Genomic DNA, 20,441 nt, shown 5'->3' with positions numbered 1-20,441 from the left:
CACACACACACACACACACACACACACACACACACACACACACACACACACACACACACACACACACACACACACAGGGCCCTAATATGGTTCTTGCCTTTGTGTTGAAGCAAACTGAAGCAATTTAGTCATTTTCTCCTACATTTGGTTCAGAGATGCACCAGTCAGACTCGTGTTGGTTGATACCAAGTCTGATCTGCCTATTCCAGTTTTGACAAGCTGTATTTTTAGAAAAAAATAAAAGTACCACATATTGTTTGATTGTGGCCAACAGAAAAATTACCAGATTGTTACTACATATGTATTAAAGTGCAGAGTTTAGCGGATTGATTGTAAACTCAAAAAAGGGCATCAAGTTCTTCTTTGTAGCTGATAAATTTATAGACTAAAATGGCTTCTTGATTTTAAAACACTTGGAAAAAGAGGAAAAGTTATTTTTCACTGTTTGAACTACTGATCACCGATCAGAGAAAAATCTTCCAATTCTGATCTCTGGTTAATTGATCGGCGCATTTCCACTTTGATTGAATAATCACAGCACAAAGGATTTGACTCATCTGATTCGTGAGCCGCAGCTGCCACAAGTAGAGACGTGCGTTGATTTTTTTTCCCAGGTCTTTGTGACAATTTGTGCTTTTCAAGCATCATCTTCGTGTGATTTTCTATGAGGCACAGATTATCAGGGCTGCCTGTCCTTTCCTTTTCACTGAAATGGTTCTCGTAAATGCTTAATGAGAACAACAATGCATTTTTATTTTATTTTATTTTTTTCTAGATCAAGACGATATGAGATACTCCACATATGATTTAGTAAAAAAACAAGTGTTATAGAATTTCCCCCAAATTTTTACAAAAAGAATAGCTTCTTTTTATTTATATATACACCACAAAAGCAAACATTCATACTGCTAATAAAATAACATTGATTTGTATATCAATGTACAGTATTATTTAATGTCTGATACTTAGACTTAAAGGACAATGAAGAATAAACACAAGTAAATAGAGTAGCCACTTTTTATGTTTGCTGCATAGACAGACTGTATTATTCTTTATATAGTAACACATGAATAGCAAGATATTAGTTTAATTTGTCAAGCTGGTTGTCTGCTGCTTTACAGACATACTGTTTTCTGTATGCCACTTCTACTTTTAAAATGTCCTTAAGATGGGTGGCACTTTTTTTAGATTAACCCTCCTGTGGTTTGAGCACAAGGCTCAGGAGAAACGGGGCAAATGTGACAGTAAGACAGCGGGGAAGCAGGGGGTTGTCCCGTCAGACCGTCAATTCCCGAAACCACACACAAAGACACCTGGACCACGCACAGAGTAAAAAAACTCGTGACATCCAAATGACCCCCATCTCTTAAGACAGTCGTAGGATTTTAACACCATGACTATCTTTTGTGCAACCGTTAACAAATCCACAACATCTGACTTTCTTTCTTATGAGCAAGGAAGAAATGTGATAGTTTTCCTCCATCCAGCGGATTGATACTTTCTCAAGCAAATCATTAAAAGACATCACATTATAGGAATGAGTTGATGAAAAAATTTTGAACCCTTAACTTGCTGTACCTTAATAAAATTCCCACTGCTCACCAGAAACTTTCTAGTTGAACTATGCATCCACCCTCTTCCCTCCTACCTGAGAAAAGGGAATAGATTTAACTGAGGCAGTCCTGATGTCACTTTTTCTTTTATTAAAAAATAAAATAAAATAAAAGCACAGATTCTCCCAAACTCCTACTGCCTTGCACGCGTTGGTGCGACCTACATTAGCGAGACACTGAAGCTGTAGACAAAACTGAAGCGTCTCTTCCAACCTTCAGGTCCTTGCAAAGTCCGAACCCTCGCAGGTAATCGGTCGTTCTGTGTTTGTATGCAAGAAAGAGAGAGATTGTAATTTAACGGGTTGATTGTATGTGTTCAGTTTCTGCCCACGCAGTAGCTCTCCTCGTATCCTCAGACCGCGACACACTAACTCACCTCAGGGAGAAACCGATGACCCGTGCACGCGCTTGCACACCCTATGCTACAGCCATCTGAGGATACGTCACCTTAAAAAAAAGGAGGGAAAAAAGACGAAGCTTCTGTCCTCTCCTTCACTCAAGTCTTGTTTGGTCTCGTTTCATGGACTCTGTGTGAATAAAGGGCTTCCCTCTGTCTCTCTACTGTTCTCTCAACCCTGTTTTGACTCAAACACCAGTTCATCCCTCCATCTTTTACTCACCTCTTCTCCTGTCTTTGTGCTTGTAAAAGGCAAAATCAAAGAATGTTTCCAGCAAACACTTTTTTGTATCAACTTTAAACAATAAAGTGTAAAAGTGACATTTAGTTGTGTTGTTTCACTTGGATGCTGCCCAACGACGGGAGGGTGGTTCTACTTCCACCACTTGATATTTTTCTTCTTTTTTTTAATAATGAATGGAGCTGATGATTCAGCCAAATAGAAAGAGACTGAGCAAAAATAGCATCCATGGAAGATTTATAAGACCAAAAAGAACACAAAGGTCTATTTTATGTGTTCCAAAAATTCTCTAGAGATGAAAAAAAGAGGAAAAAGTGGAACTTTACGTAATAACATCTAGTAAAACTAACAGAATGATGTGAAAAACAAAAAAACACTTTTGGCCAAAACAACTTTTCAGGATTTCTGAAGTTTTCACCAAGTCAAATTTGCGACTTTGTGAGGCCATTGTGAATGAGAAGTGAGCCACTGGCTAAGACAAACACCATCCAGGCAAATGGCAAAAAATCTGCACTTACCTATGAAAAAAGTTATCTAGTTTTACCCTTCTTAGCTAGCTACCAGTTTTGGGTAACAGTAAAGTCCCACAAGAAAAATGAAAACTACATAGAATATATGAGATTAAATTCCCACCACAACAAAACTTAAGAACTGTGATTACCGTAACTAAGGCCAGCTTGTTCTTCAATGGATATAAGACATTTTAAGGCCATAACTTTAGACATATGAATTTAAGACTTTTTAAGGTTGTGCGAACACCCTAATTTTTTACGTCGTAAATTGAACTTAAATCTGTTTCTGAACATGAATTTAAAGCTGAAATTCTTAACATCCCCACTTACCTATGAACTACATCTCTGTTAAGAAAAAAAACAGAGGATTCTAGATGAACAGACCACAGACTGCGTGTTCGGTACTTCATATTGCACTTTATTCAGCTCTGAGGAGGCAGAACTGGGCTGGGAACGTTGTTGCTGTCACAGATCAACACTTATTGCTCCTTGTATGCACCAGCCAAACCCATCTCAAGTATTACCATGCAAAAGAAAAAAGAAAAAAGGACTTGGTGTACATGGTTTGACAATGAATAAAAAACTATTTTGTGTGTAAACCAAAGCAACAGGAAATACTGCACATACAGAAACGGCACTGGGTGAGTTGGATGGACGAAGAGGCTTCAGACGACACGACATGCTACAATCAAACACAAAGAATGCCTTTTGTTTAATCTCATAGGGGTAAAGTAATGGCTTTCCATTGAAACTGACACATGTTTCTACAAACACATAAGCTACAACATGCCTGAATGTTGGTCCTGTCAGGTTTTCTGCTGTAAGAACATGAAAACATGGCACAAGCTTCGATTCGAGACAGTTCTGTTGGAAACTGAACGTCTGCAATGGAAGTACAGAAAGGTCTCTCACAGTTTTCATGGTTTTTAGAGACAATCAACTTATCGGCCAGCACAACTTTATCACCTCAGGGTCATTTAGTGGCTCCACACTCTCAAAATTTTACCTTTGTTAGATTGAAAGCTGCTCTGATTATAGATTTTATATTTCAATGAAGCTGAATGAGAACTTGCATGTGTGAAATGAATCTGTTTTCAGGTAAATAGAGTGAAGAATCACGACTTGCTCTTCAACTCAGCTTTACACGTTCTTTTAGCTTCGTTTGACACTGTGTGTGAAACTTTTTAACGTTTCTGCAACGGGTGAGGCAAACATTCCTGAATTCCTTCAAAGCCTCTGGTCCATAAATATTGATCTGATTTCAAAACGGTGGAATTTTTTGTAAACAGTGAAAATGTACTTATTTTAAATTTTTTTTACTAATCTCAATCTGGGTTTAAGTTATTTTTCAGCACGTGAGTGTTACAGTTTCAACAAGATTACATAAAATTATGAAAGTTTTGGCATGTTGCATTCAAGTGCGTGTTCTTGAATCCCGAAAAACGAGTTTCATCGAGCCGCGGATGCGTTGCATTTCTTGTGATTAATTTTTAAAACGTCTCCATATTTAAGCTGTCCCGACTTCTGCATTAGTTCTGCATCGCCACTGCTAACAGCCAATATCACTTAATATTTCATATTTTTAGTGCTATCATTGAATCTAGTAGCTACAGATTAAAAAATGTAATCCATTTTTTTAAGTTGCTTTAGTTAGGTGTTATTGTTAATCTATATATCAGGCTTATTAAGGTCGCAGTTAGGACTATTTAATTAACACTTCCTAATGGTTATATACTAATCAGCCAGCAGAGGGCAGCAGAGCCCAGTTTCAACCTCCGGAGAAGAGAAATCCTCTGTGTTTCTTAGTGGCTAAACAGGACAAGTGGGTCGAGGACAGGTCACATGATCAGGGCTGCACAGTGAAGGGGGCGGCGATACGCTGGGAAAAGGCCTCAGTGGTCCAGGATTCGGAGGTTGCCAGACACTATTTTGTTCTCCAGCATGGAGCCGGCCGGAATATCGATCCGATCGCCGTGGTTGGCAATGATGATGACGGTGCCCTGGGAAGACGAGGAAGAGAGCGACGATAAGTTCCAGTCTCCTTAAGTAGCAGGCGACACGTCAGGGAAACATTTGCAAAACTAGAATAGCTGCGACTCAAAGACAGACGGCAGAACCGGTTCCAGTAGTTAGAATGAGAGAGGAATTTCTAGCTTCTCATGTTCATATCATCTCATATTCATTATTATTTATCCAGGACATGAATGAACACAAACATGTAAACATAAGTAGATGAAGTTGGCTTGAATATTTTCAAACTATTTTAACTTTTGCAGACTTTTTTGACACAAACTTTATTTATTATTTAGGATTTTATGTGATTCATCAAAATAAAGTAGAAAATCTTCCACAAGTTAAAATCTGAAAAGTGCGTCATGCATTGGTATTTCCCTGCTTTTTGGCTGCACCAAAAAATCGTCCGGCCAATAAATCTGCACCGAATTTCCTTAATCTTGGAAGCCTGCCGATCGACCGGTCATCTGAAAAGGACTGACGGATGGATCCGCCCTCCTGACACACAACCACACAACTGCTGGCAACCTAGCAATTTTTTGATATATACTTTTATCAGAAATTGGCCAAAAATAGAATTGGCAGGTCAGGCTTTTTAAAAATCGGTGATCAGCTTAAAAAATATATGCAATCGTTGCATTGGCACCTCTTCTACTTTATACACCTAAAATAAAATCCGCAAAAATTTGAGTCTTTGTGTTCGAAGCCGCCGACTCGCGTGTGAAACATTTTTGACCCTTGCAGGATTTACCTTCAGCGACACGTTTTTCCCAAACGTGACGTCTCCAGAGACGGTCAGGTGGTCCAGCTCCAGCATGTCGGGGATGCTCTCAAAGCGGGTCAGGTACTCCTGAACCTGAACACAACAACAGGGTTACTTTATCTGGGCCTCGTCTTTATCAGGCAGCAGATCACATCACTTATTAACCCATAAGTATCATATTTATGATGTAAGAATGATTAACCAGCACAGTGCGGAGGTTCCAAATAAACAGCTATAAAGCGCAGTATCAAATATAAAATATTTAACGGCGTGAACATGTCACATGACCGACGCCAGCCGTGCTCCCAGGTCCCACCTTGGTGAAGGAGCTGCCCAGCTTGACGTGCGGCGTGGTGGGGAACTCTCTCTTGGGGCTCATGGTGAGGGAGCCGGCCTCCAGGCTGTACAGGTTGGACATGACCAGCAGCAGGTCCGACGTGGTTTTGACAGGGAGGAAGCGGCTGCGGGGGACGTTTATCCCCATCGCGTTGTCGAAGCATTTGATCGCCGCGCCAACCGCCGTCTCCAGCTGGACGACGTTCAGCCCTCCATCGAGCGTCTGAAGGGAGGGAAAAATGAAGTGACTGAAATAAATTGAATTTGTATTTAACTTGTCGTTCTTTTTCCTCCTAGACCTCGTCACCACGGTTACAGTTAGCTCCCATCCTGGAGCTGTTAAGAGTTGACCTATTTGAGATTACTTGTGTTTAAGCTTATACTGTATCAGTCACTTACTGTGTTTGAACTGAAACTAGGCAGCTACTAGTTAGTCTATGTGACAGTTTTAGTACGTTTTATTGAATTTTAGATCATCTCTCTTTGTTTTCATCTCAGAGCTGAGAACGGAGCACAAATGTACCTTCCAGGTTTTCTACCATCAGTAAATCTGTTGCAATAGCTGCACACCTGAACCAACACACACACACACACACACACACACACACACACGCTTTTGGATCACACTCCAATGACCTCATGTGTGCAGATGATTAGCTTATAACCACTAAGTAGAACCAACTGCGTGCCAAAGTCCAGCCTGTTGTTCAGGGCGTGCTTTCCAAAGAAGATAAATATGTAATGTACTCTACAGCATTGCAACATTAGGCAACACTAAAGATGAATATCGTCCAGTGAACTGGGGTGAAGGACTAAACCATGACAGACGTAAAAAAGCCAGCTTATTAGGGTATATTAGCAGCTAGTTAGCGGTAGCTGCCACTGTGTGGAGTCACAGAACGCAGTGACTGCGTTTACTGCTTGTAGCATTAAAGTCCCACAAGAAAAAAAGAAAACTACATAGAATATATGACAACAAAATTTAAGACCTGTGACTAATTAATTGAAAAACACTTCTTAGATTAATTGTTTTTCAAGGAATCTAAGAAATGTTAAGGCCTTCATTTCAGATGCATGAATTGAAGACTTTTTTAAGGCTGCATGGACACCCTGCCTGCTGTAAATGCATTAAGAAATTGCTTCCTGAGCCCGCAGACGGAAACATGAGCAGATATTTCTGCACGCCTCATCTAGACCTGATGAAAGCACCGAGCCGCTGACGAGGTTGGAGTTTAAAAAGTGAAGCTACTTCCAGCCGCAGAGGGGTTCATAATGAGCTAAAATTACCCTGTGAAAGGCTTCTGTGATGTAACACATACAAATGTAACGACAGGAGACGCGGGCAGACGTCGGTGAGAGGCCTCTTACGCAACATCCACAATTTCAGGTCCTTGTGCATCAAACCTGCGCCTGATTTTACCATGCATGAGGGCGGCACAAGAAACCGAGTTCTCTGGCTCTGGGGGAGTCAGAAAGTTCCCGCTCACTTATTGCCTCTTACATAACACACAACTTTATCACAGCGCGAGCTCCGTCGAGTAATGAGGATTACATCTGTATATTCTGCTCGGGCAGAGGCAGCAGCAGTAATCAACAGCGAAGCAGGGCTTCAGTGTGAATTTATTACTTTCATATCCTGAAGTGGTTGTCTGCTCAGTGAAGGATGGGTGAGGGAGCGAAGGTTTAATCTAGCTCCGAGGCAGCAGCCAAACTAAAACCCAGCTTTAAAGTTGGAGTTTCTGTTCGCACACTTTAAACTCACAGCAGAAATAAGCAGCTATTTCTAAAAAGAAAGAAATAGGAATTTTCTGTTGGAATCTAGTACATTTACGCAATAACTTCTAAATAAATCTGTCCAAAATTATCTTTAAATGAATTAATAAATTTAAAAAAAGCTTTTATTGAATGTTTTCATTAGTATTGATAGATGTGCAGTTGTGCATTGGTGATTTGGGAAAAAAAATATTAATTGAGAATTTCCAGCCTAAATGAATAAAAAAACAAAGCATTCAATTTTCTACATTTATTTTTTGCTAGGTACATCTTTTGCAGCCTTCCAGTTTTGAGGATGGGTGAGGTCAAACTAAATTAATTTTCCAGGGAAGAGCCTTTCACCTGAACTGTTTATTTTCCAAACTTGGTCACAATGGCGATGGCTATCTTTGAACAGGCCGTGGAATATTACACGGATGTCATACCACATCCCTTCAATTTATCTTAAGCAAAGAAATGAGGACAAACAGAAACTGATGAGGTTTCTTGCTGAGAAAAGGCATAAAAGCTCATCTCTTTTCACCAACATATCTCTTTATCTGAAGTTGATATTTGGAAAATTCTCCATTTTTGCTTAGTATGTTTACAAAAGGAAAACCATGATGATACCAATCAGAGCAGAGTTGTGTAACGGGCTGTTTCATCTCCGCCTCGCTCACCTTCGGGTTGACAATGATCTCCAGGTCCATGGCGTTTTGCTCCTGCAGCCTCTTGATGGCAGGCAGAGAGATCCACAGGTTGTTGGTGTTGAAGATCTTGAACTTTGAAACCGACTTGAATTCGTCCACATGAGCTTTGGGCACCTGGGCGATCTCGAGGAGGCGGAGCTTTCCTTCATACTGGATCAGGGTGCCTCCCTGGGAAAAAACAATACAAATGCAATAATGTAGCATTCCTTTAGAGTAGCTTTTGCAACTTTTGTAGAAAAGCATTCATTTGTATAGAAAAAAATACTGTCTACTAACTTGTTGATTATTTATTAGATTAATAATTGGATAGCAAAAGGTGCCTAAAATTCATTTTTTACAACTTTCTTTTTGTTTGTTTTACATAATTTGAACCAGGTGAAGTTAAAACTATACAACTTGAGGAGTTCTGGGTAGAACAGATTTACAGACAAAGAGGGTTTTGTTTTTTTATCTCAAACGCAAAATGCATAGATCTTTTTGTGCAGTTTTGGCTTAATTATTCATCTGAGGGTGTTGTTCTTTCAGCAAATGGCCTTTATTAATCTGTATGCTAAAGTTAACAATTAAAAAATTACTAAAATATTAGACAATTACTTTAGTGATGAATTAAAGGCATTTGATTAATCAATCATTTTAGCCCAATGTGAGATTCACATCGAACTGTCCTCGTCCTCCAGGGCCTACCTTGACGTCAGCGCGCGTCTTATCCGTAACCTCCATGACAAACTCGCAGCGCTTGCCGTTGGGCTGGCTGACCAGGTGGTGCAAGATGTGCAGGTCAACGGTGGCTCCCAGGTTGTCGATGTTGGACACAAAGATGTACTCCTTTCCCTGCGCGATGAGCTTGTCCAGCAGGCCGGAGTTGTAGAAGCTGGCGTAGATGTCGCCGTGACCGGGAGGATACCAGCCGTCGGCGTTTTGGCCCGTCATGCTCAGGTTTGCAGCCACGGGGAGGAGAGACTCTTTGTGTATGCGGGGGTACCTGGATGAATAAGCACAGGGATGAGATGATCACCAATAATAATTTTTGCATTTTTTGCTTCAAATGGTCAAGTAGTCACTAACGGAATACTAATCTGAAACAATAAATTCAATTAATCATGATTAATCAATCATTGAAATAATCGTCAAACTAATTAGTGATTGATTAATTGTTTAACTTATTAGCTTATTTTCTGGAATTGTATTTCTAATATGGCATAAAAACAACTTGAGTGGTTTAATGAAAAACTACACAAAATACCATTTTTAAAAATTCAGTTAATCGATTAATAGTCAGAATAATTGATGGAATGATGACTAAAATCATCATTATTGCAGCCCTAGATATGACTGGGATTTATTCATAAAATCTTTATGAATATTGCTTTTGTTTTTACTCAAACTGATTATCCCAGTGTGACCTGGAGGAATCTTTTCAAATTTGTTTTTAAGGTTTTATCAAGAAGACAGGTGAGGTGCAAAAACCATCATCCATGTGAGAATTAGACAGATCAAAGCGTTTTTATGAAGGATTAACAATCCTCATGAGGAGCTGGACTAAATGTGAACTGGCAGCTCTTCTGGCAGCTCTAGGAAATACAGATGAGCTCCTTGGGAGAAAAGACTTGCTACGCAGTGGAGTCATGGTCTTGTTAAAGTGGGATTAATTCAAGTTCTGATTCTGATGATCGTTTTGATATGAGCTCAGACACTTAAACCTCCTGCTTCCCCTGGAGGTGGAACAGTTGTCCAAGAAGAACCTGAGACCTCTTTGAGGGCAAAGAAGTGAAAAACATGGCAATAAGTCATTTTAACTGACATGTTGCTTACTTGAATCAAACTCTCAGCCCTTTAATTGTTAAGACAACTACTCTTCTCACTGAGCCACAAGCCTCCCCCCCCACCCCCCCAAGTAAAATTATCAAAAAAAAATTGATCACACAGAATGACAGAAAGTCTAAAACTATGACTTGATCAGATTACTGCAGCCTGATAAAGCCTCTTAGGCTAGTGACCAATGTCAGGTGATTTGTTTCGGTGCAAATCAGTTCTCTTTATTTTCAGTTTTTTTTTTTTTTTTCCTGAAATAAGGTTTAAAAAGTCTGTTAAAGACATAACCAGACCTTTGAATGCATCTCTGAGCTTTCCTTAAGTAAAAACATAATGAAGGTGGGTGAATAACTCATGGCTTTGTTTGGTGTTTAAAGCTGACTGTTTTCTCTCCATGTGCCAGTGAACAATGACTGTAATTGGATTTTTAGGAATTACTGTAATGGCCTCAGCGTTTCTTTGTTCTCACGTTGAAAATGACTTTTAAAACTGCTCAGCTTCTTTGACATTAAATCCTCCAGCTAGTGTTGCTGCTGCCCCAGAAAAAGCGTTGACCCAGGCTCCCTAAGGCATGCGGTGCTGATGAATAATTGAATCACAACTGGAAAATGAAAGTTCCACTTGGCTGACGAACTCCAGACAGTGCGGCATTCATCACAAACAGGTTCTTCCACATGTTACAAAACATCTACAGTCTATTCCTGATGGTATGCATTCATGAACACGGGTAGCAGGTAACGCCCAGTGGGGTTCTTAACACACTAAATGATACCGTTTTCCATCAACTGGTGGTTGACAGTGAGAGAGCCGCTACTTTTTCTAAGATGCTATTTAAAATACAAACCAGCTTCCAGATGTAGTGGTCTCACCTGCTCTGATTGAAGGTGTGGATCTTGACCCGGTGGTGTGTGTACTTCTGCAGAATTTTCTTCGTATCTTCGTCTGTGTTGAAGGAGTTCATGAGGACCAGTGGAACATCAGTGTTGTACGTCTTGTTCAGGTGCTATTGGTGATTTAAAGAAAAAAAAACCCCACACAACAGACACTACTATTACTACTATATTTATGTAGTAAGGAAGGAAAGTTTCACATTATCATCACTTAAAAATCCCCAGTACAGACTGATAAAAACGATATTACAATAAAACAATATCTAGGAATTTCCCCGTTGTGCGACAATAAAGGGCGTTTCTATTCTATTCTATTATTAGATCCATACCATTTCACTTATCAGTGAATAACAGAAGTTTCAACACCCATCATATCCCAGAATCCTGTCCTCTTCTTTGCCTAAGGCTGCTTTCTGAACTTCCTGACTGGGACTGCAGTTAGTCCGCATTGGAAAAACATCACTGGCTCCATCACACTTAGTACTGGGACCCCTCAGGGCTGTGTGCCCGGTCCACAGCTGTTCACAGTGTTAACTTGTGATTCATTCATAGCCTTTATAACTAGATGTACATTAAGAAAGTCAAATATGTGTTCAAACTGAACACAATGAAGATACTTCTTAGAGAGTGTTTTATCCATTTGTGTTTTCTGTTATCAGTATATCCGATTATTTTTCTAACTATCATAGATCTCTGAGAAATCCTGTTTGGTTTTGTAATATGATGTTAAGTATGTAAAGAAAAAAAAATCAGAATTGAAATTAAACTGAAAATGAATTCACAAAGAAGATAAAAAAAGTTATGGTCTCATTCTATCTCAGAAAATGTTAACTTATAATGCTTGACTAAAGTACCTTGTTTTATTAAGCTAGACAAGGTTTATTATTTTTCATAGATTTCAATTTTATTTACTAAAACTTTGCAACACATTCATCAGAAATAAACTGGTGTACTAGCAGTGATGAATAGAAACAGAAATGAAGTTTAGCATTAAACTCCTCGAGTTGTTTCCCCAAAGGCAAATTGACAAAGCGCTGTATGATTGAACTCCAAAATGCCAAAACAAAGTTATTTCTTCATTTGTGGTTAAACAACAAAGACTTTACAAATACTACAATCTAGGGGAAAAAAAGTTGTTGAAATCTCTGGGGGAGGAAAATTCAGACGACTAATGGAGGCAGAAACAGATGCAGGATGTGAATCATATGGGAGAAGCTGGATTTTGACCCCGTCAGAGACGGGCGTTGACCACCCGAGAGCATCTCACCATGTCCGATGTCTATAAAAGTAATAAGTGGGAGAACTGTTCATCTTTCTGTGGAGTTTTGTGTAAGTGTCATGGTCCTTCCCCGTCGACAAACAATTCAAAATGTTCCACAAAGATGTGAAACAAAGGCTCGAATTACAGCTTTGCTCTGCAGTTTGTTGACGTGGAAGCAAACACAGCAGAGACGTTAATGGCTGTCTCTAGAAACTGGACACTTTAAGTCTCTTTTACAGTTTTGTGATCTTAAATCAGTTTTGTTTTCAGGATTATATGAAGCCAAAATCCTTAGAAACACAAAGAGAGCCTTTGGAGACACGCCCTTATTAGAGAGAAGGCACACTGCCAAATATAAATGATGGAGTATCGTCTGGAAAAGCAAACCACAGCTGTCAAATGTTTTCAACACGAATGTAACTGGTTGGTTGGCAGAAAGGAGCTTTCCAGCGGTAACATTTCAAACTGATGCATGGCCACATCAGTTCTGAAACAACAATACTGAGGAAGATGAGAGGAAGTGGTTTTATTTTCCCCAAAGATCCTGCTAATGTAGTAAACATGTTGGACATTTGTGAAAATGAATTCATAAGCAGGCAGATCTCGTTGTTCGAAACACCCGGTGATGTGCTGTTTTGAGAAAAGCAACTTACAGGTTTTGAGTGGGAAACTGATTATGTGTAGAGATTGAGAATTTCAGCTGCTTCCATTCACTGGTGTTACAAAGGACAAAACATCTGTGTGGACTGCAAATGTGAAAGTCCTTTAGTAAAAAGGCTGCCAGTAAAGGAGATAAGAGTCATAAGAAATGAATAGGACTAAGCTAACAACAGGTATTAATTACATAACCATAGTTATAGTTTATATTTTCTCAAGGTGTACATTAGGATAAAAACCTTTACTCCATCCACCATGAATATGGCTTGGGTCAATAATATAGATATCACTTGGCAAACAAATAAATAATTTTTATGCACTTTAACTGAGCCACCCTTAATTATTTGGGAAGTAATTAATCACATTTTGTATGTTTTTGTTTATAAACATGTTCAGTTTTTTTTCCCCCTATTTGATTTTTTCCCCTATTTGATTGCATTTTTTAAGTATTTTCCTACATAGTACATATACATTCAGACTTTTAGGCTGTTGTGTAGAAAAACTACCTAAATTGTAATTGATTACTGACACAGTTACAGCACATTTTCTGGCAGAGATCTAATTGTTTAAAAGAGGTGCATAACAGGTGATCACAAGACTCTACAGTCCTTAATGAACTCCAGTCCTATCAGATCCATTCTTCTTCAGAAGTCCTATTAGCCTCACCGCTAACAACAGAACAAGTTTCCAGTCAGAGCTGGTTTCAGCTCTAAAATTATTCTCAAAATAACATACAATGTTGTACACTGATGTGCCTGATCACGAATATATTTTTTTACTTTCCTGGTGATTAAGGGAAATGTTCTCACACAGGAGTAGTTGTTTTCAGGCTGCTCTGTGTGTGTGTGTGTGGGGGGGGGGGCTGGAATTAATTTTCCTCTATCCGTTTTCCTCTTCTCTGAACAGGCCGATTCAGTCTGCAGGTAATCTGACCCGACCTGTGCAGAAAACAGGAGGCAGTGTGCTCAGAGGAGAGCTGAGCCCCAGGAGTCTCTTGTAAAACCACCTTCAATAAGTGCTACACTGTATTTTATTAAACAGAGTTGGGTGGTTGGTAACTAGTTACTTTTACTCAGTTACATTTACTTGAGTAACTTTTTGGGGGAAAAAAACGAGTTTTAGGAGTATTTTTACTATGCTGTACCTTTTACTTTTGCTTGTTTAACTTTATTATTAAGTATCGCTGCTCTTACTTGAGTGAAATGTCTGCTCAAATGTTCTTTGCTCATTGTGAGTAACTTCACTGAAAGGAGAATAAGCTTATTTTTACCAAATATTCACCAGACACACACGCACACATCTGTAGTTTCTGCTAGAGTTTCACAAGTAAGTTTTGTATTGAAAGAAATTGATTCAGAAAACTTTTGTTCTGCCTGATTTTGTTATTTTGAATTTATACTATTTATATGAATTATTTCCATTTTGATCATTAAAATACCAAAATTTCCATATAACTTTATACTTTTGACCATTTTATGTCATTTTTAAATATTAAGTGACGGATGTTTTGATCAGTTACTCAGCACCTTAGTAGCTTTTTTTAATTTTTATCAAATACTTTTTACTTGAGTAATTTCTTGGACTGCTACTTTCCGTTTTCACTACAGTAAAAATATGTTAAGGTAGTGCTACTCTAACTGGAGTACAATCTAATCTCGACACTTCACTTTTATCCAATGCAGATCAAAGCGAAGCCGGAGCTCGGGGTCCCACTAAAAGCAGCAGGAAGACGTGATTGTTGTTTGTATGACTTCCAAAGAACATTCATTCGGGCGTTGGGCGTAGCGCTGCAGCACAAGTTGAGGTGCACGATGGGGCCTAAATAACTGCGCTCTCCTCTCTGACTAGACACACAGCCGTCTCTGTTTCCCTGCCAGACGACACACCAACAGATCCCCTTTCACAGCAACTCCTCACACACACCGTACAGGACTCTTTCCACAAATCATCTCCCTTCCAACAGGAACACACTTATGACTTTATAAAGGCTTGGAGAAACAAACCGATGTCATCAACAAATACATGTGGCTTTAATTTTGGACTTCCCCCGCCCCCCCCCTCACTTTGAATAGAATTGATTCACTACAAAGTTTTCTTTGTATGAAAAATTTGAAAATACTTCCAGGATAAAACCTGGAGCAGACGTTTGTGGTATGTTAGATAATAAGAGACACTCTTTGCCCAGCTTCAGTGGTCTGCACAAGTCTAAATCTTCACTCAGTGTTTGTTTTCCTTTGAAATCTCCTTGTGATCTTTTAAAGAGACCTTGATCAGTAGTTTTCAGACTTTCTCAAGATTTTTTTCCCCCCATAAGGTTCAAGTTCCACTTGAACCTTTTCTACGAACTAGGAGAATTTTTTGGGGGACAATCCTGCACTCCTCTGTGTTAGCTTCCTACACCAGGGTAAAAGCTAATTACTTGAGTAGAAATAACGTTTGACAAGTCATGAACAAGTTGCCAGAAAAGAAACGGGGGAAAAAAGACAAAAACCACACATTTTGGTTTTTTTGGTCATAGAAAAATTACTAGTTGAAGTCATGAAGAAACCATCCCATGCTCTGGTTAGAGGTTTCGGATCTAGGGCTTTAAAAAGGTAAACTTTGTGTTTAAATTCAGCTTGTTTACAGAGTAAATCAGAGACATTTCAGGGTGTGAGGGGAAACTCACAGCTGAATAACACACCAGGCTTTATTGGCTATTCACATGATTAGTTTGGGTTTAATCCAATAAGAACTACAGATCCTTCTCCTGTTGCAGCAGGTGGTGTCATCCTTATTTAGTATATCCTTGTGACATATACATATACATATACATATATATGAAGGGTCATGTAACATTTTAGAACGAGAATGCACTGCTGCCAGAAAAGTACTGAGGTGGCCTGACCCTCTGGGGCTCTGCAGATTCAATTACACAAGAAGTACAGAAGTCAAAACTAACAACGAAACTCTCCCAGAGATCTTAAGAATCCAGGAGGCAAAGTTTGGACTAGCATAAATGTACGGAAATAGATCTAAGGTTTTGCTCAACACTGTTTTTCATTTTTTGACCAGTGCCTGCTCATTGTGGAGGCACTGCAGTGTTGTGCAAACAACAAATTTAAACGTATTTAATTGAATCTATCAAAACTACTGAAGCTAACAGTTTGACAAAATAAAGGGCTTTAGTTCTAAGGGGATTCTTAAAGAAGGAATATCTGAAAATCCCACTTCAACCACAGCAGGAAGGAAACTTTTCATCTATTGGTGGAGCTGCTGGTATGAAGGTTGTGCAACAACCTCAGTTGAAAGCAGCAACAAAAGAAATGGCGTCACGGCACTTATTCATCATTCCTCAGAAAAAAAAGGAGGATCTATATCCAGTTGTTTTGTTTTTTGTGCCTCAAAGGACACTGGTGTTGTGACTGCAGATGTTTGCAAGAAGGCAGAAGAGCGTTAGGAGAAAAGCTGAAAAGGACTCATTTCAATATCTGCAGCAGAAAAACACTTAAAAATGTAACTCACCAGTTCAGCAGTGTTTATTTTAAAAGCTAAATACGCTTGATTAAAGAGTTGAAGTCTGGCAGCTGGTTGCCACATGAAGAAATACTACATTTACATTTTTTTCCATCATAAAATGAGCTTGAAACACAAAACCAGTGTGTCTCATTGCTAGAAGTCACAGCTTTTGGACGGATTTAAAGCTAATGTGTATTTATCCAATTTTAATCTGGTCCTTTTTAGAAGGCACTTGGCATTCATAAAAACTGAAAGACAAAATCTGAACAGCCCAACTCTGATATTTTTCACATGCCAAAAAACATCTGATTTGAGTCACTTCCATATCTGGCACAAAGTCAGATACCTGTCCGATTGTTTAATCTGACTTTTATGTCAATGACGTGTGTTATAATTACTAACCAGAAGAAACCAGAACAGACATAATCAGTGGCTGAAAGAAAATTATGATTATGAACTTATGAAATATGTCTGTGTCAGTAAAGTCACAATCCCAGCACTCGAAGCAGACTTCAGTCAATGCTCCACAAAAGTCTGTTGCTCTTAATTGTGCTTTCTTTTTATAGCTTCCTTCATTTTGTTATGATCTCGTAACAAAACTGTTGGCTCCCATTGCTGAATAAACGTTAAAATACATCCATAAACGACGATATCCTTTATTACTTCAGCAAACAATGCGATCTCAACTTTCTTCTGCACAGGGGGGTCACTTGAAACCATTATTCACACAGACACATTACTCAGTATGAAAAAAAAATATATATATATATATAAGAATTGAAATTCAGCAAAAAACTGGAATTGAGTTCAAGACGTACTGTGTGAACGTAGAGTAAGATTAATAAGATCCCAGAACAGAGCTGGTGTGCAGATTTGATTTCAGATCTGCTAAGTAAAAATGCTGCCATTTACAATTTATTCCAATTGCAGCCACAATTTAAATTGTACATATTCACTTCACAATGACAGTCTAACACAAAAAATATTAGGGAAACAGAATTAAGAGGGGAATCATTGTTTGTGGTGTGGTTGCTAGGAGTTTGCACCTCAATTTGTTGCACGGTCAGGTCCAGGAAGGTGTTCTCGTTGCGGACGCTGATCAGGCTCTTGGGGCCTTTGCACCCCATGCTGGTACCCAGACCTCCGTTCAGCTTCACCACCACCAGTTTGTTGAGGCTGGTGGCCACGCCGTCTGGCAGACCCCGGGCTGCGATCTTATCGTACGGCTGGATCTGTAGAACGGGGGGCAGGCAGAAATTTAGACTGTGTAGACACCAAAACGGTTTTTCTCCTCTATGAACTCAACAATACACAAAGTGACAAAGGAATGTATCCCAACAATACTATTACATGTCTGACTTCAATCAACCAGCCAAACTGGTTTGTACACATATTTGAAATTCAACGATAAGCAGAAGCTTTCCATTGTCACCAATATTCCATTACGTCTTTCTTTAACCATTTAAAACACCTCTCCCTCACCCCGAGAAATTGTGAGAAAAATCTTAGAACTTTTTCAAGAAAAAAAACTACAAAACTTTTGGAAAATTTCTGACTTTGGCAACTCAGACATTTCCGTGTTTGTTCTAGAAAAATCTTTGTGATTAATCAAAATATTTTCAACTTTTGAAATTTCAAAGATTTTTCCTAGAAAATTTCTGAGTCTGAATCTAAAAATTCCTGAGTATTTTTCTTCCAAATTATTGACATGTCAGACATTTTATTGTTTTTATAGAAATTTTCTGTGATTAAGCTAAACATTTGTTGTTGGTGGAAATTTACTCCTTTTTTTTTGTCTTTCTTCAATTTGTCTGATACGCCGTCGTGTAAATCAGGTAAAGTTGAACAAATACAACAACAAATAGGAACAAATGCCAGCAAGATGAAACTTTGCTGAAGTTTGCAGAAAAGCATTTTTTTCAGGGTGAAAACCATTTCCTCAGAGGAAGAGAGACGATCCTTCATGGAATGAATTTCCTTTTGTGCAGGAGGTGAATGTCTGCAGTCACCGGCTCTATCAAAGGAGAATGCATTTTTTCTTAAACATCTGCTCATGTGGTTCACAGACAATTTGAGTATGTCAAATCACAAGCCAGACTCACTCCCAGGCAACAGGGGATAAACCTTGCTGCCAAGCTGTAAAACTCCTCTTTGCTTTTAGTAATTCACTCTCCACACATCCGAAAGCGTTTTACATCTTTCTTTGCATTGCAGACAAACATTCACAAACAGTCACTTTTTCTACTTGCTGATTTCTGCTTCCCGTTTGACTCGGCTGTTTTCCTGCTGCTGCTGCTAACCGCTCAGGAATCCTGATGTGAAGCGTCTTCAAATATGTCCTGTGTGGGGAGGTTTGGAAGCTTTAAACCGTGTTATTTTAGATTCCCAGAAGAAGATCGTTTTATAGTTCTAGAGCTAAATATTTAGAGGGTGGTGGAAATGCAGCCACAACACACGAGATAGATGTGGGTTTCTTGAGATGTGCAGCTTCTAAAAGAACAAATGTTTGATCCCCCAAACCATGACCGAGTCCAGAAGAGAGACGGACTAAATAAAGGAGAACCATCTGATTGCGATACCTGCAGCTCTCATAGCAACGTCTTTAGAAAAGCATCATGATTGTCATACATGTCTATATATATATAAAGCGCACACACACACACACACACACACACACACACACACACACACACACACACACACACACACACACACACACACACACACAGCTAGAATGTTGTGTTGTCAAAAGAGTTACAACAAAGAAGCAAAGGTTCATTCCAGGTCTGGTTTCTGTGACCTGAAATACAAGAATCCAAACCACCAGCAGTAATATAGCAGTATACTTAACCCTGAGACATTCCACCAAGGTACAAACTGTTTCCAATTAATGGGTGGTATCAATTTATTAACCAGGGTGACACATAACCCGACATGTTTTAATTGCCGGATTATTTGTCCGTGCCCTTTCTGCAGAACAGTGCCATTTCACAGCCGAACTGATCTGAGCACTGGAACCAGGAAGATAATAATACCCGCAGCTGTAAAAATACCTCTCGGTATTGCTAAACGCTTATAGCATGTCCTCAGGTGTTTTTTTTTCTCAGTGCAGAAACAGCAGCGCATCAGCAGAAATATCCCAAACAATCTCTGGAGACTGAGTTTTACCTCCAGTACGCAGATGAATCATTGTATTTTAATAATTTTCAGATTTTCTATCTTCTGCTCTAACTCATTCCATCTGTCCAAGAACAAGACACAGAGGTTTGAAAAGGTCAGGAGAGCTTCTTGAAAATAAACAAAGTTAATAAGGACACGTTCCAAACTGGGATCCTGGGAATAGAATTTGGCAGTTTTTGTTTTCCCAGAGAGAAGCAGATGGAGCCGGACTCACCGAGTCTTCTGGAGGCCGTTTTATCTTGATCCATTCCACAGACGGGCCCTTCACCTGCAGGAATCTGTGGAAGAGGTTCTTGAAGCCCTTAAAATCCTTCATGCAGACCTGAAAGTGTAGACAGAAACATTAATGTAGCGAGTGGTTTACAGAATCATTTCATTCACTGGGTTTGTGATCAGGAGGGGATTTCTTTTTAAGCTGCTCCCAGTCTAGTTATGGGAAAGAGTTAAAAATATATCCACAGTGTACAACATTGAGATTAAAGGTTTCCATGTAAAAAAAAAATTAGCTATAGTTTTTTTTGTGAAAAAAAATTGTAAGATTCTAAGGTCAGTCTGGTTCTTATCTATTTAAATATAGAATAGAAAAATGTAAACCCAGTTCAGTCTCATTAAACCGATGAGATTAATTTATATATTTAAAATAGTGAAGGAACTCGATTAGAAATTTTAATCAGGTTAACTGATAATTGATAATTGATAAATTACAATTAATCATATTGCAATTCAAAAACCTGTTTAAGTGCTAAATTATAAATATGTCTATTTAATAGTAAATAGAGATAAAGAAGATATTTATTGAGCTTTAT

The 20,441-nt window shown here is 38.9% G+C and overlaps 1 protein-coding gene across 2 annotated transcripts in view; it reads right to left on the bottom strand.

Annotated features, from left to right (window-relative positions):
- Window positions 1–3,160: 3,160 nt before the first annotated feature.
- Window positions 3,161–20,441, bottom strand: part of ugp2b (UDP-glucose pyrophosphorylase 2b) — a 24,260-nt gene continuing 6,979 nt past the window's right edge. The window contains exons 3-10 of one of the 2 annotated variants that reach the window (XM_008428887.2): window positions 19,850–19,957; window positions 17,502–17,687; window positions 11,019–11,152; window positions 9,022–9,319; window positions 8,308–8,505; window positions 5,856–6,098; window positions 5,528–5,632; window positions 3,161–4,763 (exon numbers count right to left, since the gene is read on the bottom strand). In XM_008428887.2, the coding sequence (XP_008427109.1) occupies window positions 4,656–4,763; window positions 5,528–5,632; window positions 5,856–6,098; window positions 8,308–8,505; window positions 9,022–9,319; window positions 11,019–11,152; window positions 17,502–17,687; window positions 19,850–19,957 (1,380 nt within the window). In that variant the 3' untranslated portion in view covers window positions 3,161–4,655. The remainder of the gene's footprint in view (window positions 4,764–5,527; window positions 5,633–5,855; window positions 6,099–8,307; window positions 8,506–9,021; window positions 9,320–11,018; window positions 11,153–17,501; window positions 17,688–19,849; window positions 19,958–20,441) is intronic. The other variant, XM_008428888.2, reaches the window with a different exon arrangement.

The sequence above is a fragment of the Poecilia reticulata genome, linkage group LG15 (genome assembly GCF_000633615.1).
Source record: "Poecilia reticulata strain Guanapo linkage group LG15, Guppy_female_1.0+MT, whole genome shotgun sequence".
Taxonomy (NCBI): domain Eukaryota; kingdom Metazoa; phylum Chordata; class Actinopteri; order Cyprinodontiformes; family Poeciliidae; genus Poecilia; species Poecilia reticulata.
Note: the sequence above shows the minus strand (reverse complement) of the source record. Positions and strands in the feature narration are given on the sequence as shown.